Genomic DNA, 27,886 nt, shown 5'->3' with positions numbered 1-27,886 from the left:
CACATTCATAGGGATGTATCACCGATTTTCAATTTATTTGGTATTATGAAACGTTAACTGTTTTGCCGTGATCATTCATGGTACGAAAAAGATGAGTCAGAACAAAGCAATTACTCAACCTTTTCTTTTTCCAAGTAACATTTATTAATAACATTCTTGAAGTGATAACTTAAAAGTCATAAAGGAAGGGGACTGTTGTCAGTAAACATACAATAAATAGTAGTAGGATTTTTATATTAAAGTATGACTAAAAAGGCTTTTAACATAGTGTCTAGCCCAACCAAATTTAATATTAAAAACATTCAAATTTTCTAAAAGTGTTGCGATCAGCTCTATTGAACTTACAAAAACCTCACTTCAGTAGTCAATACTAACCTATTGTTTACATAAAATTTTAAACTCCATTCTTAATTCTTGTAAACAAAGCACCTAAGCATTTCAAAGAAAAAAGAGTTAGTTTACATCCCATTAAACTGCAGCACGTGTGTATAAAACCTCAGCATGATCAGGCACGGAGCACAATTCAACACAGAACAAGACAGTTTCCACAGCCAGTTCTTGATTACACTTATGTTGCCAAAGGTGGTCTTTGTTTACACTAATTCCATTATCATTTATAGCTGCAAATTTAATAAATCCTCAATGCAGAAGATTTCAAAGAGAAAAAGGAGTCATATTACATAGATTCTGAACCTTCTGAGGGCTCAGAGTAGTGCATGACTTAGAATGAGCTATAACTTCTTTATCTCTTTGAGGCATTTGCAGAAACTTCTTCCCAATTATTGAACTTTGGCAGATATTGGGCTCAACAAAGACCAGGACAACACGTCAAAATACAACTTTTCACTCTGCTGTTGGAGCACGGAGGTAAGCCGTAATTTATTATTAAGTGCCACACAAATAAAAATTCAAGCTGGTGCACAAGATCCCTGTATTCTGAGGCTATCGGTTCCAGCTTAGGTCCAGAAAGGCAAGAGGGACAACTACTAACATCTGAAAACTGTCTGTAATTTTTCTTAGGCAAGTTGCGAACAAAATGGTTATCTTACCCGGATCAGTGACAACAACCCGTACTCAGGCTGTAAGTCTGTCTGCTCCTGACTCTTGCCAACAAAAGTTTAAACCCGATATAAATTACGTAAAGCAGTGATTTGCAGTAAGCCTCTGTTAACTGCAAATACGGATTCACAATTGTCTTAATTAGCATACTTCCAAAGTAAATCTAGCTAAACTAGATCTAATCTGGTAAGATTTCCTGAGCCTACATGCCCCAAACTAATCATAAATGTCTAGAGCTGACCTCCAAACTAACACTGAGGCAACGTGAGGCGCTGCAGGAAAGCCAGCATTGCCATTGCCCAGCGTGTGCTTATTCGGTTGTTTTCTCCAAGGTTCTTGAACTTGTATTGACCATAGGAATGACATTCATTTAAAGAATAGGAAAAATGTTTTAACGACTACCTGACATTAGCACTAAGTGATCTCAGTGGTTTCCTGTTGTTGCCTTCTCCAGTTTTCTTTGGTGTAAAGTGTTAGCATGACAGCTATACAAATTTTCTATGCCTAATCCCCCTCAATTCGCAGTTTCCTGAAAAAAAGAAAACGTCAAAAAACTCAAACACTTCTAAATGCAAACTAATGATTCAAACTATTTCTTCTTCTCCAAGTCTTTAAAAGCTAAAACAAATTAAGATTAAAAAAGTTAAAGACATGCATCGGCCTTAACTAATAGGCACTACCAGCACTAATCAAATCTGTTGTTTTGCCTACCAGTTGCAATGAATTCTCAAAAATTCTTGGGTTTTTGTGTTTTTTTTACAAAAAGTAGGGAGTAGATGCAAAAGCCTAAAAAAAAAAAATCAGTCTTGCCTCCCCCCACCCCTTTAAACTGACCCACAGCCCATGACAAACAGAGTCCTGTTCTCAATGGGCAGTAGAAGAACCAGGCCAGAGTTAAATATTCACCCCACCCTCCCAAACAGCACTTCTCAAGCAAAAACTCTCCAGCCTTTCAGTCTCGTTTGTCAGGAGCTGCACCTACGGTTCCAGGCACACTGTGTAAGTACCTTCCCCCTTTTATATTTCTGGAAACGGTTTGCAATATGTCTGATCCAGAGACTTGCATCAAAGCTTAACAGTTTTCACAATTAAGGCGTGAAACTGTGGGCCGGAGGGCTCACAACCCCACCTGCATTTGCCCTGTTATTTATTTTATGGCTTACAACGTACGCAGAGAACATACACATTGTTTATTCCATTTCTTGCAGCAATGGAACTCAAGCTTTGTTCTTCAGTTGCTATCAAACTTTGCATTCAAAATCTGGAAAGAAATCCTGTGAAGGGTACTGGACTTGTAATGAAACTTGACTAGTCTTTATCAAAATTACGAAAACATTTCATGCGTCAAACAGACATGGGCAAGAAACTTTTATAGAAAATATACTGTATAAAAACACATTTGGAAAATTGCATAGAAAATATCCTTTTATTAAAATTGAAATAAGGCACAGTTTTACTAGCTATGGTTTGGCTGTAAAAATGCAAGTCTACTTCGATTAGTTTTATGTTATTAACAATATTTTCCATAAAAATATAGGTGCAGGAGTAAAAAAACCCTTTTACACAGACTAGGAAATGCTCTGTTGCAAAACTTCACCAAATTTACTGTACTTAATTTGTAGAAAATTTGAATAACTATTTGAAAGCAGGATCCTACGCATTATTGTCCTCCAGGCTGTTCACTGGCTGATGCTGTGTTTTCTTCATTTCCTGTATAATCCAGGTGTTCCATCATCTAGACGTAAAAACAAAAAAACAAAAAAAAAAGAAATGGCTCTTTATGAAGAAATACTGCTTTTCCCCCAGTGGTCCAAAGTATTTGTTAGCTAAGAGAAATATAATTAAACGTGTTAGAGTGCATTTTAGCAGCATACAGGTAGGAAGCTCTCTATAGATGAGAAAAGCTTTCAAGCGAAAAAATCAAAGCTCTCTTCGCTAATGCTTTCCACTACAAAAGCGTTCTCCAGGCGAGGATCCAAGTCCTCTACAACACACTAGGCTTATGAGACAAAAGTGTCTCAATTATTAATGCGTATAAACTGGAGAAGGCAGATTTAGACTAGACCTAAGGAGGAATTTCTTCACTATGAGCGCGGCGAGGCGCTGGCCCAGGCTGCCCAGGGAAGCTGTGGCTGCCCCATCCCTGGAGGGGTTCAAGGCCAGCTCGGATGGGGCTTTGAGCAGCCTGGTCTGGTGGGAGGTGTCCCTGCCCGTGGCAGGGGATGGAACTTTAAGGTCCCTTCCAACCCAAACCACTCTATGAGTCTATGATTAAATACAAAGCCCAGTTGAGGTAAAGCACATTCTTCAGAGGCAGTTTGGAAACAGACCCTAGGATCCTACCTAACATTTCCAGGTACCAAGCAATAGCTTGAACAGGAAAGGCCAGCTTTCTCTTTTCATGACAGTAAATGCTGGCTATATTACAGTCAGTTTTTTACTACCTGTATCGGCCACATTTCTTCGTAAATTTTCCTTCTATGTTAAAAAGGATACAGAAATAAAATTGTAAAGTCCCTCAACAGAAAAGAAAGTAAACCAGATTATTACACAGACTTTTTATAATTTCAAATTGATGTAACTGATTAGGTCACCTGAATGACACAACACTGTACTTTCCTCGACTAAAAAGCTGTGTTTCCCTGTATTCCTAGAAGACAATGAAGGCTCCTCCCAGGACAAAGCATTGAGTAAATTACAGAGGTAATACACAGGTTAGCACAACAAACCAAGACCCTGAGTTTGAGGGCTTCAGAATTAAGCATAATTAACAAGAGGCCAAGGACTGGACAGTTCTGACAGCTGCCAACCAGAGACAGAAGATACGCAAGTAATAAAACTAACGCTGAAAACCAGAACTTGTGAAGGAGCTCATATGCCCAGCGTCACGGGATTATTAGGACAAGGGCATAATGCTTTCAGCATCAAAAGTCAGCAACCCTCCATACGTCCTTCCATGGTGGCCTGTTCTGCCTAGTAGTAACAAGGCTCCCTCTCTTTCTGCAGAGCAGCTGCTCAGCCCCTGAGTTGGAGGCTGGGCAGGCAATGAGGACAGGATTGCATTTTTGTCTTACTAGGACCCCTAGAGGAACCCGGCAAGACAAAGCCAGGCTCCCTTGTGTCACAGGCCCTTCAGTGTGGAGTAATTCTACACACAGGGCACAGAAAGCAGTTCTGTAAACTCCTCTCTCTTTAGCCCTGACCCACCTCTGTGCCGAACCTTCTTTTATTCCAACAGAACTGTTTGATTGCAAGGGAAACAAACACACCTTATTAAAAACAGGCTTGCTTAAACATTTCCCACCAGCGTGCCATGCAGTCAGTTCAGACGACAGTTCCAAGGCAGAAACAAGTCACTGGGGCTTGGCTAATGGTTTGGAGAGCCTAGTGTCCACAACATCGATCTGAGTAAAACCAGAAAAGGTGTTTCACATCCCTTTCTTCTCATGTCAGACTTAAGGCAGGCAGAACTAAGGCAGGCATGAGTCTTGCCAACACACCCAAGAGCTCAATTCCAGCACTAGCACCCACTCAGTCCAGCAGTGATTACCAAGCTTCTGTGCTAAAGACAATCTTGCATTCACTTCAGCGTATCTGGAACCCTCCCCCTGCACTGTGACCGAAAACCCACATCAAAAGTCACCCTAAGCTAAACACTCCCTACAATTTCAGAAGGCAAACTGACATTTTGAATGAGGATTGAAGTACTTGTTTCCAAGGAAAAAAACTACAACAAAACACTGCCGCACTGTGCCATATTACATCAAGGAATGCCATGTATCCCCCTTCAGCCTAGGGAGATCATCTAATGGCTTGTACAGAGCAGGTAGTTTTGGTAAGCGTTTTTGTAAAGTGTCCCCCTATTAAATTGAAAAGATGCTTCCAGAAAGAAGAGTTAATGCTAGTTGAAACAATTCAGCGCATCTCAAAGGTTCTTCACTTCATCCTAAAAGGAGCACAAAATGTACTTAAGTTGGAGATACCACCTGTACTCCAATTTCAAAGTCTCTGCCTAATATATCAGATATTTAAATTAACTTTAAACCAAAAAGGCTAGGAGACCATAAAGGGTGTTTGGGGTTTTTTGATAGACATAAAAGTTACAAGGCAAACACCAAAAACACCACCCCACCCCATTTCTCCTCTCTCCACCATCTCTAAAGGACAGCCCACAATCTAAGGTCAGAGACTAGAGATGCCTTTATAAAAGTTTAAGATTGCATTAAGCAGCCTTCTCCACAGCTGTATCTCAGCTGCAGATTCTCCAAGGACAACACCATCACCTCAGCAGAAGCTGCAGGAATCTTTCCAACAACCAGCAGCAAGATGAAGGCACCATGCTCGAATCCTGGACAAAACTGTTGTTTCAAGCCTCAAAAGAGTACATTGCGGAGAGCTGAAGATTCTTAAAGTCAAGAGACTCAGGAGCTTTCCTCCCACATCTCAATTCCCTTCATAACCAAAATACATTTACATTTAACCTGTCTCCTAACTTAAAAACAAAAAAACCCCAAACAACCCCAAAAACCACCCACAGAGCCAAACCAGACACGGCAACACAAACTCCTACCTGTAAACGAGAACACAGGCCCTACGGGCACACTTGCCTGCAAGATTCACTCTGACCAACGTTGCACTCACATAATTCATTAAAAACTTTTATCTAGGGTTAATTTGCAAGTATATAAAAAGGTTCTTTAGAACGACAGTACTAAACAGCAGGTGCGCGCTGTGTAATGTGTCAATGACAACTCTGTTATTTACTATTTCAGAGAGAAATAAAGCTTGCTAAATGCTTCAAATTGACAAGCTCTAAAAAGTTGCAAGACTTCTATCTGGAAGACTTCAACGTTGCATTACTTCACTAGATTTTCCATGATGTTACTAAAAGGATTTCATAGATTGCATCGATTAAAAAAACAAACCCAAAAAAACCACCCCAAACCAAGCAGTATATTTAAATTATACCAATAACTGGGAAGTAAGTATCGCATTAGTTTACCCTGCAGGCATGCAGAAGGAGTATAACCAATTCAGAAAACCCTTTAGCATACACCTCACAGCAGCACTGCCCATTCAGTGGTAGGAAAGCAGGTACGTTACTCTCCCACAAAATCCTTGTGCTTCAGTAAATAGCTAAAATGTTTTTCTACGCAGCAAATGATTACAGCCCAAGACTATCCTGTAAAAAAAGCTACATACAGTGCAACTAGATCTTAAGACTACATCATTACACAAAACCAGAAACGGCCCCAGCTAAGAATTATGGGACCTCAAAGCTATCTTAGGGAGTCAAGTATTTCCCATATATATAGTGTAGAAACTGAAAAAACAGTTTTAACAATCCTATCCAAGAACTTGAGTGCATACAGGAGGACAGAAGAATTTTAAGTTACAAAGATACAGTCTGTCCATCTGATTTTAATTGGTGCTCAACCCCTCCTGCTTCCTAACCTCCCCTTGGGTTTGTATCCAATTTCTTTATTATTAAGGCTTCTTAATCAGAGTGAAATTGTTAAAGAAATCTTTATCAGAAGAAGCTAATGTGAAAAGTACTTCTTAGTTCAGAATTTAAGACACAGGCAATTTGCCATCACAAATTGTTTTCACTGTACAGGGCAGACAAGCTACGCGTTATAAATAGACGTCGAACTGTAGGCTGCCAGCTATAATTCAAGATTATATTTAAATGTTTAAATTCTGCAAGAAGTTGAAATTTGAAAGTTGGCATTGCCCTCTCCGCACGGTGCTTGAGACAGCAGGCAGTTAAAACAAATACCATCTGTGTCAGCAATCGTGAGCTGGAGCCTAACAAGGCGAAACCTTGCTGCAGGGTGGAAGCTGTGCAGCAGGAAGGCCACAAAAGCTGCTCTGAACCCTTGCTCCCTATCCTGCTGCAAAGGGCCGCAGACAGCACGGGATAAAGTTTACTGTTGAGTAATAAGATGATAAAGGGGCTGTAGACCAGGTTATTAAAGGCAAATTATCATGCTGAATGTTAAAACGGGACAAGTAAATTGTTCCTTAGCACTAAGCAGGTTTTTATGTCAATGAAGTGGCACGGAAAAATGAGTTGGATGGCTTCCATATAGGTAACAGTAGAGGAACTAACACTAATTCTAAATATCTGAAGACACTCCTGGGGATGTGGGAAATTACAGAGTAGAGAGGCATACAAAGCCTGCCTTCAGGCCTTGGAATCATGGCTCCATGGGTACTTACATAAAGTTTTCCTATATTCCCTTAAAAAAAGGAAAAAAAAAGCCCCAAACACCTAAATGTAAAAAAAAACTTCAGAGCTTGTTTTCATTCCTACCCTCTTCTAGTGAATTACTCAGAAAAATTAAAGGAAGATAGATGCGGGAAAAAAAAAGGAAAGGGGAAGCAGAGGGGGTAAAATTTAAAAAGAAGCCATAAGATGATTAATAAAGTTGCATTAAAAGAAGGCCAGAATCACACCTTGTAGCAAAGGCGTCCTGGGGGAGTCCGATACCTAAATAAAATTCATTGCATTATTAAAACCACATATGACAGAAATCAGAAAAAAACCAAACCTGAAAAAGCTAACTAATGGACTATAAACAAACAGCAGAACTCATGAAATCGTGTCACCTGAACATGCTCTTGTAGCCCACCTCTTGGGATGCTTTGCTCTAACAAGTCTGCAAGTTTTCTCTGTTCCCATGAGGACAAAGCAAACCTTGACAGAAGTCGGGTCACCCTTGTCCATGGGGCAGCTCTGCTCCAGTCCAGAATTACCATTGTTGTAGGTAAAAGGACTCTTCTGGCACTTATCTGTATCTTTCCTCCCCAGAATGAGCACTGAAAGCTGGAATTTCAACCCTGGGGTTGCGTGGGGTTGGTTTTGTGGCTTTTTTTTTCTTGTTTGTGTGTAAGTTCAGTAAAGACTGTTTAAAATACAGCTTTATGTGGGGAGGGCTACGTATGAGAAAGATTAACACCGCAGCATTCTAAGAGTGCAACTTGAATAACACTCTCTGGAAAATGTATTAATTCCAAGAAAGTTCTTCAGAAAGTTACAGAAAAATAGTAGTTTGTCAAGTTACATGGAGGTGTTCAATCACAGAGAAATCTAACTGAGGGGTGGAGGTGGAAATCAACACTTCAGCTGTGCCAGAAATGAAGTTATCTGACCTCAAAACAAGCTGAAGTTCAGAGCAATTTTAATCCTTCAAGAAACCAGTTGAAAGGCTATGAAGCAACTACTATGGCAACATAATTCTTCCAAGTATGAGTTTTGCTATGAGAAGTGCAAGAAACTTTTGTCGCTAAAGAGAGCTGCCAGATTTACTTAAGCCAATCCTGCTCAGAACTCAAGTGAGGAAAATAAATTGCAAAGCTTTTTGCCCCAACAGACCCAGAGCTACTGGGCTTCATATAAGTGCACTTTATTTTTGAACAGCAGTCACTGATTTATATACAAATACATAGTAAGCCAAATTAATTCTGACCTACAGAGGAACCAGGCCCATGAAGAGTTGTTTTTGTAGCCAAAAAGACAGTGTATCTAGTTAAAGCTGAAGATCTGAGTAGTTTCATACCTCACCAACCTCCAGCTGAAGCAGGTGTAGAAGATTAGGCAGATCACCAAAAGGTAGCATTTAGCTGACAACAGTGTAGGAGCTGCACACCTGCAGCTTTACATTTATAAGAATTCCCACCATCAAGATTTCCATTGATCCAATTAATCTTTGCAATCCAGGAGCTGAAAAAGTAGGAGCTGTTCCTTTCCACCATCAACATCACACCACCCGCCTCTTCCCACGACAGCCTATCCGCTCTCCGAGCTCAGTTCACCGCAGCACAATAGGTGCTGAATTCAAATACTGGACTTTAGTCTCAAACAACACTTAGAGTAATCTCGAGGCTGGTCTGTCTTAGGATCAATGCCAGCTCACTCAGTTACTACAGCAAGTCAAGCTGGGGGAACGTGCAGACGTCAAGAGGCAGAGGCAGACAGCTGGTGGGATTTTCAAGACTGCGGCTCCTGGGTGGCGTCTGAGATCACCAAAGGGGAAACCCACAACACCCAAGGCAGAGGCCACACAGTGGGCACTGGGATAGAAAACAGTTCTAAAAACACCTAGCTATTTCATTGTTGAATGTTCCATATAATCCTGACAGGAGGAGACTAGTCATGCATGGAAAGTTTCTAAAATTCTAGTTGACCATTGACTTTTTTGAACTGCCTCTTAATCCAGGACTAGTGCAGATTGGAATCTGCATGCTTAATTCAGTGACTCAAGTTATACCACATCAAGATGATTGGTGAGGAATGTTAAAACATGAAAAAGCATTTCAAAGAAAATAAAAGAGAACAAATTACTTTCCCCATGAGTACTGAACCAGCTATTTCATCTCCCCTATGCTTCATTCTGCAATGTCAACTACTAGACTCTTTACTCTTAGAAGTAAGACTAGGAAAAATTGGACTGTGAGTGAGCTATTATCAAGTAGAGAAGCATATACTCAAATGAATTAACAACAAAACTCTCAAGGCATCCAGCATACCTGGTAACTGTTTCCTCTCCAAAACTTCTTCATCTCTTTGCGCTTCCAAGCGACAAGTGAGCTAGTAATGAGCGTACATGGTACAAGATAGAGAAGGGCAGGTTGTCCCATCTTCATTAATGCCAAAACAACGAAAGTCAGCACCATACCGACAGCATAAGCTACAAAAAGACATTTATACATACATAGTCAAGAACAGGTGAATTTTTTAAATGAAGTCACTCGTTTAGTAGGCCAGAATTATTTTTTTTTAAAGTAATCTCTTCCTTGTTAATATACTTGAAGAAAAGAGGGACAATAGGTTGCCCTGTATTTGCAAGCCTTCACAACACAACTGGCTACCATAAAGAATACTCACCTTAAACAAGGGCAGGCACATTAAAAAGAGACTGTAAAGAGATTCTTGACAACATTGAACCTTTACCTGAAGAAAGCTACCTAATTCAGCCATTTAGAAAAGCAAGCATGAAGATTAACATTGCTAAAATATCATAGTTTACCTATTGTACAGGAAATGTAGTACACAGAAGACGACCTTGTTTGAACATCGAACCTTCGGCAATAGGCAACCAGAAGTCCTTGAAAGAAAAAAAAAAAAAAAATTAGCCATTAACTTTTTTCTCCTCCAAATTATGGCAGCGTAAAAAGAATTTGTATTAAGACATTCCATTACTGTATGTTATCTTCTTCTCATTTATTTCTGGAAAGCCAAAAACCAATTTAAGAAATCCTACGGTAAGTCTTGAAAATCAAAAACCATAATGCAAATATGAGTCAAGTGAGCTTGGAATTAAAAGGTTTTAGTTTTTTAAGCAAGGTAATTACGTTGTTTTATTTTCAATTTTCTAAAACAGAAGAGTAACAACCTAGTTTTAATACTTTCCTTCAATAGGATTTTAATGCTCGCTCGTAACAATCAGCAATTTTACCCGTACGCTGCTCACGAGACAGTGCTTTGTGCCTGACTTAAGCAATTTGCTCAAGACTCCAACTATGGCAATATTGAGCCCTTCTGAGAAAGACAGAAAAGCCTGACAATAAATTTTCTGTCATCTCACCTCTAATTAGGTTGTCTAAGATACAAAAATACTCTGAAGTCACAGAACACTTGCTTTCTGTGAGATTTCAATGAGATTTAGTTAATACTGACAACAGGATTTATCTGTGGGGCTCGTATTTACACAATACAGTGCAACAGGAAAGAAAAAACCCTTCATTATTTAAGCGTTCCGTAACATATAAGCTTTCTTATATTGTGGCTTTTGTTGTATTCTGTGCGGTCAGATCAAGGCAAACTGCTGCATTTGATTTAGTAATTACTTCACAGAAGAAACTCCAATTTAAGTCAGTTGAGAACCAAACCCAAAATATTTACGCGTAAGTTAGAATTGCCAAAAACATTTATTCACCTGGGACAATAATGTCTCCAAAACCCAACAATGAGAATGGCAGGTCACACAGCGTTGATGCAGAATATTCAAGTCTAGGCACTCTAATAACCACAGGTAACTGTAAAACAGTATTTCAGAAGCCCACATTAACATAAAGCATCCTGGCGGATTTAAGTTTTTTTGTTTGTTTGCTTAAATTAATAAATAGTTTTAATATAATTAATTTATTATTAATGCAGAACTTCAAAATAGGCAGAACCTAAAGTAAAAACCAGAAACCAACATAAGAGAGTGGATAAAGCTTAAGGCAACAGGTAAGCTGGAATTTCAGATTTACAAATAATATGCACACACCAAAAAAAAGTTAGAACAACATTTAACCATATAATGAGAACTGGATTATTAACCTAACTATAGCAGTACTGATCAGTGATATCCAGGCCCTGAAGAGAAATTTAGACAGGCTTTCCCCAAAAGAATAGTCTTTTCAGAGGGAATAATTTAAAAATCCAGTATCTGAAATACAATCCTTACTTTCTCATGGGGAGCTGAGCGTTCAGTAGGGACTTCCACCAAGTTTCCATCATTCTAGGATCAAACCCAAGTCAACAGGTATTTAATACTTAAAAGAAAATAGCAGAAGCTGGCTATATTTTGTGAGAAAGTTATGCCGAAAAGCACACTATGAATTAGCTATGAAATGTCAGTATTGCGTGCCGCACATAGTAAGACAACCATTCATACCTTTTCACTGTTTCCAAAGGGACCAGCTGCAACTTCAACCATTATACTTGCCCCATTCTGAAATTAAGGTTATTTTTCCAAAGTTAGTGGTTCAATATACCAGAATATTCATGCTACATTTACAAAAATTGCTTGTACCTCATCTTTCCATTCAGGAATGGAAAAATCCTCAGTATCAAAAGGATACTCTAGTATTATATAGTTATACTGTACTGCTTTGCATTAAAAAACACGTAGCCCAGCCTAAGATAACTGTTTGAAAAAACCTGAACAAATCCACTAGATGTAGCTGGAAGTTTAGACAAGGACAAGTTCCTTCTGGCCATGTGAATACTGAAAACTGAGCCATTTAACAACATATATGGCACCTACACAAGGATTATGTTCTATGGCTCATACGAGATGAAAATTTAGGCCACTGCTGTTGTAAATGGGGAAAAAGAAAAGGAAGTTGGTGTTTCTGCATCAAGAATAGTGAAAGTACTAATTTGTTTGACACAAATGCTGCCCCCATGACCAGACAATATTTTTGGTTTTATTGTAAAGATAAATTCTCAGACATACCTTTGTGATAAATGGTGTTATGAAGACAAAAAACACATCATATAGAAGGAGAAGGCCTAGAAGTATCACACAGGACTGGCAAAAAAAAAGAATAAAGTATTACCATAGATTTTCAAGGACTGCATAGTTAGATTCTGGTACCATTATTGTACCACTACGTTAAAGAAGAACACCACCCCCAGCCCCCACTGCTATTCTGGCATAACTTTTAGAACGGGTTTTCCTTCTTTTACTAATTATTAAAAACAGTAAGCGTTTGGGTGTTGTTTGGTTTTTCGTCTTTTTTTAAAAAAGAGTAATTCCTGGGTTATTAAAACCTACTTCCTGACACTCAACTTTGAGGTTCATGCCATCAGAATACTTTCTTACGGTAAGCAACTTACAGTACCTTAAAGTTGGGCATTTTCAGCGTTTTAATAAAGTTTAGGCAGAAAGCAATTCCTAAAATATCTTGCAAAATCCAAGCCCACCTAAAAATAAGAACACATCTTTTTTACACACCGTTCAAATTACTGCTGGAATTTAAATCCAATAATAACTTCAGATTTTGCTGGAAACAGTAAGATTGCAAGATGGATTAGAAAGCAAGAAATTCGGTTTTAGGAAGTATTGCTACCAAAACCACAGAAGTGCTAGTTTCAAGATGGCCAGTTTATACCAGCTTCTGATCATAAATAGTTAACTGTTCTTTATCTATGCACCACAGCGAAAATGAATCCAACAGAGACCACAACAGGCCGTGGTGTTCACGTGCAGGATTGCTCACTTGCTCAACAGGTGGTGCTGACTGCAAGTGCGCCTCCACATCCAGCTCAAGATGGTACGTAGGATGGTACTATAATATTTGTCTATTTGTGGTCCCGTGCTCGCACTGGATTGTAGGAAGCACAAGTCCTATGGTCCCTAAGCTATTTCTTCACTTTTTTCCTCTGTGGCATTGGTTAGCAACCAAGCTAGTTCTTCCTCATCTTCATAATTTTTATAACTCCAAATTACCACGCGGTTCATTTGTATAGCTTTGTTCTCTAATATTCCCATGCTCGTTGAGCTTCATAAATACTTTCATGACTTTTTTTGAAATCGGCATTGGAGTTTAGAAGGATGCCATGCTCCAGGATTAGTTACAAGATGGGAAGTTCATTAATGACAATTATTCATATTACACTTTCAAGTCAGAATGCATCACTTACCTATCTTCGTTTCGAAACACTGCCCAAACAACAGCTGCTGCTATGCAGAATGCAGCAAGGAAAATAAGTCTCACTTCAATGCTTTTGTTGCAACACGCAATCCTAAAAGAAAACAATTAAATTTAAAAAGAAAGCCTGCAAGAGCCAAAACACACGCCTGTGCTATCATATGTCCTTAAGCTGACAAGGTATTCCCATCCTGAGAGCTTCTCCTTTGCCTGTTTATCCTGTCTGGACTCAGGTGATACTATTCTAGCAACTACATTAAAAACAAGCCCACAGATAGCCAGCCAAGTCGGGCTTTCACGTCCAGTCCTCATTTTAGCAAACTCATTCAGAGAAGGTGGCGAGGGGATGAATTTATTTAATCAATTTCTGTCCCGTAACAATTGTGCCAACAGAAAGATGTCAGTGAGGAACAGTCATGTCACGATTGCAGGAGGGGAAGGCGGGGGGGGGGCAAAAATCAATCTTAGGACACACAATACACGATTCAAAATGGAATAACTATGTATTGCAACTGTCAGCCGACATCAATTGCCACTGACTAGTCAATTTTCTTGCAGTTCTTGCTATTAACAGATACAAGTAATAGTCTTTTCTACCTGATCTCTGCATTTGATGGGCTACTGGATCACTTGGCACTGATATCCTGGGCTAAGTAACATGTAAACATGATCTTAGGTCTCCAAGCTTATAAGCATTGCTCTTTTGGGGTAAGTCACCATTTGTTGCATCAAACGTTAGCATTTTTTAAAGTGAAAATACAAGGAAGGTAAACAGGGATGTTCCCATGCTCACCAACACCTGCAGGATATTTAACTCGGAGGGGTAAGAAGAGGCCACCTGTATGCTGATAACACACCACCCACACTAGGACTGTAACTGCTGGATTCTAGGAGAGTCCATGGGCAGGAAAGAGTTAAAACTCGGTCTGTCACAGGTACAGCACAGCTCAACAGGAGGAGGAAAAAAACCCTCTGTTGCCTACAGCATAGTACGTGCTCAAAAGAGAATCAATGTGCAGGATCTCCCCTTAGAGAATTCCCTGATGAAAAAATGGAGCACACTCCGCAGGCAATCAGAACTTTGCAAAACTGAGCTCAGGCAGCCAAGGAGAGTCCTTCAAGTTTGATTATGACAAAGTTTTCAAATAAAGGTAATGCAGCCAATCTCCACAACACTATTTAAACTGTTGATTGTGCTATGGATACCATTAATATCTATTAAAGGAGTCTGTAATTTTCCTCTTTAACAACCCCACACACTAAACCATACAGGAAACAATTTGTCAAACTCTTCCCCTATCTTCCCCACTACCTCAAGTAGCAACCAGAAAACATCCAAAAGAAACCTTACATTTATAATAACTGAAAGGTGTCCAATACCTGCACTGCCCAAAGGGTATTTCTCCTATTAATGCCGCAAGACAGTTGTACAGACTCATTGCAGATGCCAGGCAGAAGACTGATATTATAACATAAACTAAATAAAAAGAACGGAATATGGAAATCAGTGACAAATACAATAGAAAAAAACCCAGCAAACGGGAATCAAACACAACAATGCACCTTTGACATAAATATGAAGTTATAGCACTGCTCGATACAGTCATTGGAGACTACAGTCAGCTGATTATGGAAATTAATGAATTCTGAGTGTCTCTACCATTACAAGAGCAAAGACCTGAGTTTAGAATTCTTTTAATTGAAAACTTTTATTTTAAATTTTCCCTTATTTAAGGAGAAACACGTTATTTGTTACTGCTTTCACACACGTGGTTATGGCTAAAACCCAGGTGCTATCTTACAACTACCAGCTTTCTCAATTTCTGATAATAGTCCGCACTTCAAATTTTCCTTTTAATCACTTTGTCTGCTTATCCATAAAATTTCAGCACACCCAAGATCTGACTGATGATTCAGGAGGCATTTTAAGATACTGAACATCCCATCTTTTAAAAGAAAGTCTATGCAGTTAGGAACCACCTGGTTACGAAAACAGTCTGTACTCCATGCTCTATCTTATAGCATCTGGTGTATTTCTAACTTATGATAAGCTCCCTGAAATGTGGACAAACAATAAAACCAGTTGTTTGCCAGCTGGGGTTTATGGGTATTTGGTTGGGGTTTTTTTTTGTTTTGGTAGCAAAGGTCTGGCTAAAAAAGCTTTTCTAATATTTATAAGGAGATTATTGAAAAAAAAACCAAAACAGAAAGATGGATTTCATAGCTGTAATCAAGATCATGCACCATTACAATCTGTTAAGCTCCCAACAGGCAGAACAAGAAGTTTTGCTCCTCTGAAGGCAGTAAGAAATCAGCCACTTCGAGAATCTCAAATGTAGAGACAACAATGCAGAATTATTAGTGCCCAAATACTTAAAAGAAGAGATCTAGAGAACTTCATGATAGAGCTCAGCTTTCCAACTGGCTTCATGCTGGAAACGCTCGCGCCCTAGCACTGCAGTCACAGAGCCGATCTTAATTCCAAGCACTGATATCAGGACTTGCATTCACGCGCTACAGTGGTGACACATCAAAGTGAGGGGGGGTTGGTTGCTTGTTTTTAATTAAATCCATTTTTTTCCCTGGAGCAGCATGTCATACCGTGGTAAGAGCTCTGTTATTTTCAAGACATGTTTATCTGCTCCAAAGTGCACAGAACGACAGCTTCTCAGGAAAATCCTATTACACATTTTCTTTGAAACACTCAGCTTTCTTCCTCCCTCTAATTAATCTGTTACTCCTCTCCCCTTCTCCTTTTTTCACTTCTTCCTAAATCTCACCTCAAGCATCTCAAAGTTAATGGTGAACATTTTTAACCTAAACGTTTTGATCACGTTAAAAGGTTCATCAGTCTTTCAGTGGGACTAGTTTAGTGAAAGTAGCATAGTCCACAGTCAAGATAACAAAAGCTAAATAAAATCAGAATTCAGGATGGTGAGGTTTTTTTCTCAGAAGCAAGAGGTTAACTGGTAACAAATTCTAGGAAACAGTGACTTTAGGAAGCTTTTGGATCAAAGTTACACTGTGTGTACTAAGAAGAGTCATTTAAAACAGTGTATGTATGTTTTCTAGTTGTATGATTTGAGAGCAGGGAGAAAAAAAACCAACCAGCAGTTTGGAAACTGTATTTTACTGGAATTGCATAATTCACAAACTCAGCTTATTGCTGGTACGCTTGAATTTATTCCATTATGAGAAAGCCATTTTGTCTGGTACTTCAGTTAGGGCACTGCAACCACAAACTCAACACCAATGTAGCAATACCTAACAAAAGCTTTCACTCCAAACACTAGTCAGTTATCGCCGCGATCCTCCCAAGAATGTTAACATACATCATATGCTTTTTTTTTTCTAGTTGCTAGTCACCTCTCCTCCACACTACTTCATTATGACTAAGTACTGTCAAGGCAGCCTTTGTACAAGAGTAGAAGAAACTTCACCTCTTTTTTAAGTAGCAATTACATGTTTTCAACCCTCAGCTCATGCATGGAGAGAATAACTAAAAAATTACATTAATTTTAGTTTAGAAATCTAGCTTTTCATCTTAGACACCTAAGAAGATCATGCAAAAAAATAAGTCAGATGAGATTATCCATTGTTTCTTACCTAACCATTTGTAGAAGAAATAAAGTAAGACCAGCATGACACAACAGATGACAACAAACAAGATAACTGTTAAAGGAGTCAAAGTAACATTATCTTCCTTCTTCCGTCTTGTTTCTCTCTCACCAGGACTTGCTATTGCTTTCAAATTCTCACTGTTTTAAGAAAATGACAAACACATTTACCTCAGATGACAGATTATGTAAACATTTTACTATGACCACAATTGCTGGTTATAAAGCATTTGGATTGACAGCATTTCAGTCTATCCATCACACCACTATTCGACTTAAAAATACAGAAAATTGGTATGCTTATTGTTTATTTCCATTTTTTAATGCAGATATGCATTTCTAACCTAGCAGAGATCACAAGGAGAAGATTCTTAACTGATCACAAGGAAAAGATTCTTAGCTGCTCTCCTTTCCAACTGTGTGTCGATTGACAACTCTAAAGAGTACCCCCAACCAAAAAACCATGGTCCATGTGAGGAAAAGTAGCCTGATCTCAAAACTCTTCAACTCATTTTCAGGATGCATGCACTCAACTCTATTACTGCATCACCTCTGATTACAAAATTTCTTCATCTAAATGTAGTCAATGTGATAAATATGCCTATTGAAATCATGGGCATTGCTGTTTCAAAACCTCAGCTATAGAAACCAAGTGTCCCCATTCATGTTAGCAGAATGAAGCCAGCTAAGTACTAGTTCTTTTGCCTTCACACCTCATAATTACAGAGCAAGTGGAAGAGAGGGGGTGTAATTGGGGATTTTCACTGAGAGTAAGACTTCTGTGCATCCATACTCCATATTTATACCTCCCCATGCAAAATAAGGAGATTTAAATTGTTGGCTTTGTTTCTTGGGCAGATAGCCTTACTGCTCTTTAGCACAGACGTTAGTGCAACTTGCCCATCAGATAGCACATTCCTAATGAATCCCAGGACCTACAAAATGCTGAATTCAGCACTGCAACAGCTACCTTCAAAGGAGAGAAAACCCACAGGAGTAAGGCACTTTGTTAGATGAATCACCTCAGAGGACATGCTTTGAATGAACAGCTTAAGAAAAAAAAAGCTCACCCTAGATTTACGGAAATACACTTTAAAAAGTTTAATGTAATTACATCTAGGTATTTTTCAATCTGGGAGACAGCATCACATTTTCTTTTTTTAACATTCAGTGCAGCCACACCCTATAGCACTACAGGGTAAGAAGAAGCATAATCAGATCCAACCTTTAAAAAAAGAAACACCCCACTCCTTCTGCTTCTTTAATCTCTTTATAATCACTAGGTTTGCATAACTAGTGGGAAAGAGGAAGCTGTTGTTATCACATACAATCCCTTCCCTGGTGTTCTGGGGAACAAAGCACTAGAACGCCGCTGAGAACGGGAAGCCCTAGGCAGCAATGCTCTCTGGTGCATTCGCCGTACATGGACATCCAAGAAACACTGCAGAATAATACCAGTCTGAAGGGCCAGCTAGATCCAGTCCAGTTTAACTCCAGACTAAAACCAGTTTCGTGCACCGAGTCTGCATCACTTCACTAAAAAGAGCCCCACTCCCCTCAGGCCCAGTGCAGAAACCCTGGCTACCCTTTATTTCCCTGCATCTGCCACATTCTACACTCCCACTCCCTCCTTCCTTCCCCACACAGGGACTGCTGCTGCCTCCTTGCCCTGAGCTGGAACTGCCCCCGGCTCTGTTGCTCCACCAGTTAGCACACAAAGCTGAAGCAGATAAGCCTGGTTGGACTTTAACTGTCTGGAGCCACCCAAACCACACAACCAAACTGCATTCCCCAGTGCTCCTTGTGGCAGGAGTGTGGTGCAGAGATACCCCAGAGGGTGCTGCATAGCCAGCTGGGATGAAGCAGTGGGAGAGATTCCTGCCAATACGGATGCTGCATACGACGTATGGACCTCTTGGGTTATCAGATGTTAAAGGTGTCATCAAAATACATACTTTCTGTCATGGATATTGGAGTATCATGATGCAACTACAGAGCATTTGGTAACTTGTCAAACTGCCAACTTATTTCTCTTCCCAAGAGCTGCATTATCCCTCAGGGACCTTTACAATCTACTAGTCAAGTTCCTTAAAAACCTAGAGCAATTTTTCAAAGGTTGCAGTGCTCAAACATTTCATGTCAAAGCAGCTTATTGCACTTACATCTTCTAATTTTTTCGCTACCAACATAAACGATCATTTCTTACTGAGCATAGTCACAGTTTTCACAAAATGCATAGTCCACATAATTTAAGCAGTTCCATTTAACAAACTTACAGTTCTGCTACTCCACTCCAGTATCCTCCTAGTGCCACTGTAAACACAGCAATCACAAAGATGACAACCATACTGCAATCAAACTCTGGCAAAGGTGGTGAATACATAGTCACATTAACTTCACTTCCAAGCACCTGAAAAATAACATAAAAGTCGGTTCATAAAGACAAAAAAGAAATTATATTGCTTACTTTCCAACAACATGTACATCATCATTTCCTGCTTTCAACTTACACAATGATCACAGCAAGTTTTCAACTTACTGCACAAAACACCTCGTGTATTGGCTTTGGTCATTGTAACAAAGTTAATGCTTTCCATGCTGCCTTTCAGGCTGGTCAGGTTTGAAAACAACTCTATTCCTACTGCTGGGGAAACATATGGATACCATAGGGAAAATGGTACCACTTTGCATTTTTTTTAACACTTCCAAGAAGTTGTGCCCCTAGCCCAAAAGCTTTTCATCCTCCAAATACACCAAGTACTATCAAAGATTTCTGCCCTGCAGGAAAGCAAATCCGAGACAATTAATTTGAAATACAAACTCACAGGTTCACTGGCATATCAGCAGAGTCTGTCTCTACCTCTTGAAACCACAAAATTCACAGTTCAGACACAGGCACGATGCTTCAGATGGGACAGTGAAAATTCAAGGTGGCAGAATGTTACTTACTAATAGCCTTATACAAACATGATTTGAGATGGATTCAAATGAAAAGAAAGCAATTTCATGCTACTTTAAAATGTTAAGACCAAAGTAAAAGAACGATCAGTTGAAGGACAATAAAGAAGACAGGAAGGAACACAGAAACATAACGGATATCAATTTGTGCAAAAACATTGAAAGCAAACCCAAGGTGCTTCCTTGGACTTAAAGGTGAGATTTAAGACACAAAGCAAGGATGCTAATCTGACAGAAAGTGGAAGGTGGTAGGGAAGAAGGGTTTGCTCTTGCAGCCAAAGTCAGTCAAGGCACCTAAACCAATGCAGCAGTGAAAATGGACTTCCGAGATGCAGCAGAAAAACAGATTTGTTAACAGCCCACGTGTGGAGGAGAGGAGATGAACATGCCAGGCAGGTTTCGCTACAGGAAGATCAAACTGGCAGTGGAGAGACTGAATGGGAAGCTGAGTAGTGTAGTGGAATACACTGGCCATATGTGAAGAAAGTGATTCATTTCAGCATCTGAATTATCTAATTACAGATATTAACCTTACTGCAGGCTAATGAAGTCAGAATCCTTCCTTTGCCTGAAGTTATGAAAGTTCAGAAAACAAAAAAAATTAAATTCCAGAGAAACACTGCAGTTGTATAACATAGAACACAGCATTAGCTAAAGGCAAAAACCCTACTCAATTACAGTATCCTGTATGTAAAAAGACCCAACCACAACCAAAACAGAACTCCAAACAAACCAAAACACAGACACAAAAAAGTGCCAAGAAACCTAGAAGCTTGAATGTTTATATACTTATAGTATTCAATTCCAACATGTCTTAATCCAGTTTTTCCTTTAAGATTCATTAAACTTATAAACTTACTCACATTAGAGCCTAGAGTGATTGTTTCCTTTAGTTCCTATTGTCCTGTTCTTCCCTAAAAACTTGCAAAGTCTCAGCTTCCACCACAAGGAGCACTAAAATCAAATCCTTCACATCAGATAACCCTGCAAGACAGCTGACCGCTTACCAGAAGGTTTGTAACACTCTGCTACTGCTATCAAGACTCAGAACATGCCCGACTCAAATGGTGAAATCTAAGAGAGAGAAGGTTTTCTAAGAAAAAGTAGAAAGAATGCTTATGCAAACTAGCTACCCTCAGATTGGTGCAGTCTCTCTCTTGTAAATAAAAGGAGAAAGTCAGAAGCCTTGAAAAGAGTTAAAACAGAAACAGAACTCTAGTAGGAAGATGACAATGCTGCCAGCTTCTAAGCAGCACATATCATTCAAAACAACAGCTGTCAGTGACATGACAGAAGGCTTTAGCAAAAACTACACTTAAACTAGGAAAGGAACACTCATAGTCCAGGCTGTGTCCCTCACTACTTTTTTGAAGGCAGTCTCATTGTAAGACAAAACCAGATTCTACAATCCCACAGAGGTATGAGACATCACCTGGCACACTAATCTACTAGCAAAGTTACTCTGGTGAATTACTACAGCTACGCAGAAGTGATTCTACACCAGCCCAAACAGTATTAGGTAATAAAGTTGTGCAGAGAAGATTCAGAACAAAGTACAGATCTAACCTTGCCATAGTTCCCTTTCATGTTAGCTGGGCATGTCTTAAAACCACTCAACTAAGCAAACAAAAGTTGTCTTACTTGAAGTACACATTTCAAGACAGAAGACAACCTGAGCCAAAACACAGTATTCCCCAAGACTACGGCAGTCTGAAGACAGTCATCACGATCCTTCAATCATGTGAATGCTCAGCAAGAGCCAATCTTTAATGAGAAAAGACAAGTCCTGTACATCTAGGCATGGTTTCAGTTTGTATACTTACCTAAAACAACCTCCCATGGCAGCTCTGAAGATTAAGAGCAGAAATGGTGAAGTGAGCTTGCAAACACAACCCAAGAAGCTAAGACTACACAGGTTAGTGCTAGCCTCTGCTATTCACAGAAAACCATATTCAGAGCAACTCCTGCCTAGCAAAGCTATTTAACACTAAATAAAAAACCCAAAACAACAACAAAATATCTATTTTCTTTGAAACCCGATGCAATATTCAGTATTCTAATACTACATGCTAAGGAAAACAAACTCCCCTGATTATAAAGTATAGGAGATACCACAGCTGCCACCCTTTAAAGGCATCTCATCATGGACTCATCAGCAGGAACTCAATCTATGCTGCATAACTTCTCTGTAACCGATGCTGTTGTGCTACACATAGAAAGAGTTCATCATCTGGAAAAGACAAAAACACCCTCACACCTTCCTCAAGACCCAACCTGATAAGGTACCACTTGCCTGAAAGATACCACGCCAGTAGATACAAGCCCAACTGTTCTAGCTTCTGCACTAAAGGAAAAGCCCTCTTAGGCTATAGCTCGACATAAGTCGGGCATCTGCAATTCTACATAAGTCTATTGCAAAGCTGCTTATCTTGTTTAGCAGCAAGACCTCTAAGATTACCCTCCCTCCAGTTAGGTATTATGTTTCCCAGTATTAGTGTTCTAATTAATCATTCTCCCAGATTAAATTGAATTAGTAAGACTAGCACTTCCATCCTCTTCTGTGAAACCGAAAGCACTATCTATTCATGTTCAAATCAGGTAGACGTGTGCATCTGACCTGAAAATATTTCATTAATTTACTCAAAACCCCAAGTTTACACAAACCACAACACGCTGAAGTTTTATTACTTACCAGCCGCATATCTACTATGTCACTATATCTTATAAGTGCAAGAGGAAGAGTCACATCTTCGAAATCAGTCTTGTTATCTGAAATGAGAGGCTAAAAGGGAAAGTGTCAGTGATAAGTATGTTGAGCTTATTTGCAAAGTAAGTTAGATCCCTTGAAGCAGATTATCCTTGAAATGTCAGGGTATTTGTAGGAAGGTAAATGAAGACAGCTGTACAAAAATCACAACAGGTGATACTGCCAACATTGCAATCATAAAGTTCTCATGCTTTCATAGTATTACACTGGATAATCAAAACTCTGGTTTTATTCCTTAGGCTTCTGAAACAAGATTAACTTGCCATGATATTCACAAATTCATAAATTGCCAATATTTGTACATACATCTTGCAACTATAACAGAGAACAAAAGAAACAACAGAAGTATCTCTAAAGATATATCAAACCACCTTTTCCCGGTTCAAATTTTCTTGATTTAATTTTCTAGCTTATTTTTGTCAGGCATGTCTGAAATAAAATATCATCCGAGATGACAGGGAGTTCACTAAAATTAGGGAATGATAAAGACAAGCATCTGCATTTAGAAGCATGATTAAAGATACAAGGAACTGATCAAAAATACAATTAACTTGTAGATGTTTTTAGATGATCCAACACAACGTCGCACAGAGCCAACTTGGAATGACCCTCTCAACCTTGGGAAGAGCAGTTGCACCAACATGCGCTCTGTGGGAAGGTTAATGACTTGTGCTGGAATCCCATACACTGTCAGGGTCCTCTGCTTTTGTGATTTCTCTCAGCTAACCCTGCACTGGACCAAATAGATGAGATGCTATTTCACTACAGGAGAAAACTATATGTAGTAACTTACCAGCCTAGCTTTACTGGCAATTAACAGCATTTTAGCACCCAAACTTTGTGCAATTCTGGCTTTCTCCAAAAAAGTGCAGTTTCCTCTCATCACAACAACTGCTTTATCCTTCATTAAGCCAGCAGGAACTTCAGAAGAATCGCAGAGTACTGTAGAAGTCAGGTTCTCCAGCATCGTGTAAGTCTGCAGAGAGAAGAGGGAGAAGAGGAACATGATGAAAGTAGGAAATTCAATACTGCAAACTAATCCAGACGACACTACCATGCTCCCTAATTTGAAGTTTGCCAGAAAGAGGTATAACAGAAAGGAATTGCATTCTGCTTTTCATTGGGAGTATGATTCTAAGCTACTCACAGCATTGTCCAGGCTCTTTGGAAGAGATATCCAGTTAGAGTTGTAAATGATGCAGTAATCCTTTGTTACTGGAGGCACACCGTTTCCAGATGCATGCAGGATCCCCTCATCTGCAGTCACCTGTAATGCACCAGAGTGTTCTGAATTAAACAAAGTTGAGACTACTAGTATATAGGTTTTCTTCTAAAAAGCTGTTAGGAAGAAAAAGGATTCTTTGGAGAAAAGGAAATTATTCAATTAAATTTATATAATGATTGATTCTATGAGAGATAGGTATCTCGAAAGCAGAATGGAAAAACAGTAAAAATCAAGTCACTGCATAAAACTATTCATCCTCATTTCAAATACAATGTAACTGTTACAGGTACAGTTCATGTCACTAAGTACAATACCATGAAGAAACCCAGGCAAATTATTTCAGATTCTGTATCTTTTAGTTTCCAAGAAGCGTAAAATTTCACATAGGAAGGAATTAGGACAGGATGGAAAAGTCTCTTTACCTCCTTGCAGATTCTAGAATTTCCCTTTTTAATGAAGGTATTATATGGCAATTCCTAGAATATTGTTTATCAAATAACTGTAAACACAAAGAGATCAACTATCATATTTTAACAAGAATTTATGTAACTAAGGAAATACTGGCATCTCTTCAGATCACTCCGAGTCCCTCACATAATGTGATTTATGATTTTACTAATACATATGAATTTTAAAACTTCTGTTAATTTTAGGGATAATTACTTCTCCCCGAACATTAATAAAGGCAGGTATCTAAGCGGATAAATAAACAGAACAAGGATTAGGTGTAGCTACAGCTGCAAAGTAGGAAAAACAATTAAGTGTCATTTGTATCTCAAAGAAGCATCACCTTAAGAAAACTGGGAGATGATCTTATTCCAACTGTTCTTCTTGAGAGAGAAGATGACCTCAATATTGGGAAGCATCAATAGATTAAAGGAAAATTTAAATCTTGTTGTGAATTCCAGGTTGTGTGAAAGAACATGGAGATATTAAGCCAGAAGTAGGCACGGGAGAGGGGGGGAAAGCCCAAATATTTGTCAGATGTACAATATTAATCATTAACAGTGCTATAGAGGCATTTCTCTTTAGGCTACCATATCAGTATTCTGCAGCAAGTGAGAGCTAGAGAGAAAAAAAAATAAACCCATGTGACAGTATTGTTTCAGAGGTTTACATCTGCCTGGTTTGAATAGCAAAAAACCTTCTTCAGAGGAATCCATTATACTGGCCATAGCGCATGAACATCTGCTGGGAGAATTGTGTCAAAGGGCTTGAGCGCATTAACTGTTTAACATATAACAGCCCTTCAGCTGTCAGCTAAAAAAATAAGTTGTTCTGTGATTTATGATCAGCGTAAAAAAATACCAAGCTTCCCTCTTAAGTGCGCTCACCTAAACATATAAGCTAATGGCAAATTAAAAGCAATAAAGACTTCCAACAGGTGCAACCCCCAGATGTTTCCATCCATTAAAAGCTCTTTCTGCTTCACCAAGTAGAATAATACACATTTTCTGGGTTCCCGGAAATCAAGCGTTAATGATGCACAAGCACAAGTCTACCTAGAAGGAGTCATTACTTGCTTACTTGACACACGTGTTTTTTTTGGCAAGTTTCCCTTCCCTGGGAACAAACCAGGAAACACAATTCTGGCTCACAAGATGCGGGGAGGGAGGACCAGAGCACGATGTTTCCCCTCGCACATTCACTGCTGAGCTCTAAAGGCTGCATTCAGAAGTTAGAAACGAAGGGAAATGGCACATGCTAAGCCTCACTTGGGACATCTCCACCGAAATCCTGTTGCACCAAGCTATATTTTTATTATTTTCTAATTGCTTTAGTTTCCTTTCACAACAGACACAGGCTGCTAGTGTGGGTACGTGGCCTTCCACTCAGCTGTGCTGCTAAACAGTATAAAACAAATCTTACTCTCAGCATACATGCAAAGTAAAGATTTCTTACTGAGCACATTTTCAAACTTGTCAGCTGGGTAGAAGACTAGGAGAGTACCCACAAACCTGCTCCTAGACCGATTAACCTGCTTCCTTAGGTTGACTTGCTCCCTCATAAAAATGTTCCCATGTGGACTAGAGGCAGAATCATAGAATAACCAGGTTGGAAGAGACCCACCAGATCATCGAGTCCAACCATTCCTATCAAACACTAAACCATGTCCCTCAGCACCTCATCCACCCGTCCCTTAAACACCTCCAGGGAAGGTGACTCAACCCCCTCCCTGGGCAGCCTGTTCCAGTGCCCAATGACCCTTTCTGTGAAGAATTTTTTCCTAATGTCCAGCCTGAACCTCCCCTGGCGGAGCTTGAGGCCATAAGAAGTGCTGCCTTTGCCTACAGGAGAATCACCATCTCCTTTCATTCTGGTTAGACCATTCCCAACAGCACCTCGCCTCCAAACAAGTCTCTCCCTGTTTCTGACAGGTTGTTCCCTCCTCATATTTCCTCCCTTGAACTTTTCTTGTATAATTCCTTACCTTTGATAGAGAAGGCATCTCATACTGTCTCTTAATCCTTATTTTTATACCACATCCTGTCCCTGCAGTAACATAAGCTTGGGCTGACTGTTGAGCTCTGGAGTGCACCGGTAACCCCATCGCACAGAATACTGGAAACCCTATGAATCAGTGGACAGAGACCAAACTAAGTCTGTATTTACCATGTCCCTCAGTCAGCGTCTGGTGAGACGTACGGGAACCTCCAAAGTACAGAACGGGGTAAAGGTACTTTGTACAAAGCAAGTAACAACATAAACCTCACCAAAGAAGGGCAACGAAGCTGGGGAAGGGGCTGGAGAACAGGCCTTATGAGGAACGGCTGAGAGAGCTGGGGGTGTTTAGCCTGGAGAAGGAGGCTGAGGGGAGACCTCATTGCTCTCTGCAACTACCTGAAAGGAGGTTGTGGAGAGGAGGGAGCTGGGCTCTTCTCCCAGGTGATGGGCTCATAAACAGTGAGGAAGCCCTTTGTGGAGAGACACGAGCTACACGCCCTGCATGTCGCCTTACCAGAATGAGGCAAAAGATACATTAAAAACAAGCACACGGACAAAAATACTCCAACAAGAGAACAACTCAGTGGCGCAACAGTTAACGCAGACGCGCCTCTCCGGCTGCTTAAGCCGAGCCCAGGGGGGTTCCCGGTGTCCCTGCTGCACCGCGAAACGGGGCACAAGGCGACCCACGGGATCCCTGCCCCGCGCCGGCCTGCGGGGCCTGACGGGACCCCGAGCCCAGGGCCGCTCGGACCAACCAGCCGCGCGCCCACAACCCCAGAGCGCAGCCCTCAGCGACACGGGGAGAGGGCGGGACGGGGACACCGGGCACGGAGAAGAGACTGGGGGCCCAGGGGAGAGGGGAGGGACCGGGGACACCGGGAACAGGGGAGAAGCAGGATGGAGAAGACCGGGGATACCGGGCACAGGGGGAGGCCAGGGACTGGAGATACCGGGCACAGGGGAGAGGGAAGGGACCGGGGACACCGGGCATAGGGAAGAGGACAGAGCCAGGGGGCAGCGGGCACAGTGGAGAGGGAAGAGGGCAGGCCGGGGGCACCGGGCGCAGGGGAGAGGGCAGGCCGGGGCCTGTGTCCGAGGGGCGCCGTCCCCGGGCGGTCCCCGCTTACCGGCGGCAGCAGCAGGGCGCAGAGCGCGGCCCCCAGCACGGCGGCGGCGGCGCCCATGGCGCGGGTCGGGCCCGCGGCTCCTCGCGCCCGCACGGAGCGGCCCCGCAGCGCCGCCACTTCCGATTCCGGCCCCGCGCGCTCCCCGCGCCGCCGCTTCCGCCTCCCCGGGGGGTGAAGGGAGAGGGGGGAGCCGGCCCGGCGGGTCCAGCACGGGGGAAACGGCACAAAGGCTTCGAAACAAATAATAGCGAGGCCA

The 27,886-nt window shown here is 40.6% G+C and overlaps 1 protein-coding gene across 4 annotated transcripts; it reads right to left on the bottom strand.

Moving 5' to 3' along the window:
* Positions 1–241: 241 nt before the first annotated feature.
* Positions 242–27,737, bottom strand: SPPL2A (signal peptide peptidase like 2A). 4 transcript variants are annotated; one of them, XM_069866997.1, is made up of 17 exons: positions 27,631–27,737; positions 23,978–24,097; positions 23,624–23,806; positions 22,756–22,845; positions 19,382–19,515; positions 17,095–17,246; positions 14,869–14,965; positions 13,481–13,582; positions 12,679–12,760; positions 12,291–12,365; positions 11,727–11,783; positions 11,517–11,570; positions 11,001–11,100; positions 10,092–10,169; positions 9,592–9,752; positions 7,519–7,552; positions 242–2,794 (listed from the first exon to the last, which is right to left on the bottom strand). In XM_069866997.1, exons 1-17 carry the CDS (start codon positions 27,685–27,687, stop codon positions 2,763–2,765), a joined length of 1,608 nt encoding a protein of 535 aa, XP_069723098.1. In that variant the 5' UTR covers positions 27,688–27,737; the 3' UTR covers positions 242–2,762. The 4 variants fall into 4 exon arrangements, with proteins under 4 accessions (XP_069723098.1, XP_069723097.1, XP_069723100.1 ...); XM_069866996.1 differs by lacking the exon at positions 7,519–7,552; XM_069866999.1 differs by lacking the exon at positions 11,517–11,570.
* Between the last annotated feature and the right edge of the window lie 149 nt (positions 27,738–27,886).

The sequence above is a fragment of the Phaenicophaeus curvirostris genome, chromosome 12, assembly GCF_032191515.1.
Source record: "Phaenicophaeus curvirostris isolate KB17595 chromosome 12, BPBGC_Pcur_1.0, whole genome shotgun sequence".
NCBI lineage: Eukaryota > Metazoa > Chordata > Aves > Cuculiformes > Cuculidae > Phaenicophaeus > Phaenicophaeus curvirostris.
This window is presented reverse-complemented; position numbering and strand designations above follow the sequence as displayed.

Excerpts from the sequence above, each read along its gene's own strand:
- SPPL2A (XM_069866996.1), bottom strand. The coding sequence starts at position 27,687 with ATGGGCGCCGCCGCCGCCGTGCTGGGGGCCGCGCTCTGCGCCCTGCTG. Across the intron at positions 14,966-17,094 it reads TTTCTTCTACAAATGGTTAG|TTTATGTTATAATATCAGTC; the intron begins GTAAGAAACAAT and ends CTTTTTATTTAG. Across the intron at positions 11,101-11,516 it reads GCTCAGCTCCCCATGAGAAA|TTACCTGTGGTTATTAGAGT; the intron begins GTAAGGATTGTA and ends ACTGTTTTACAG.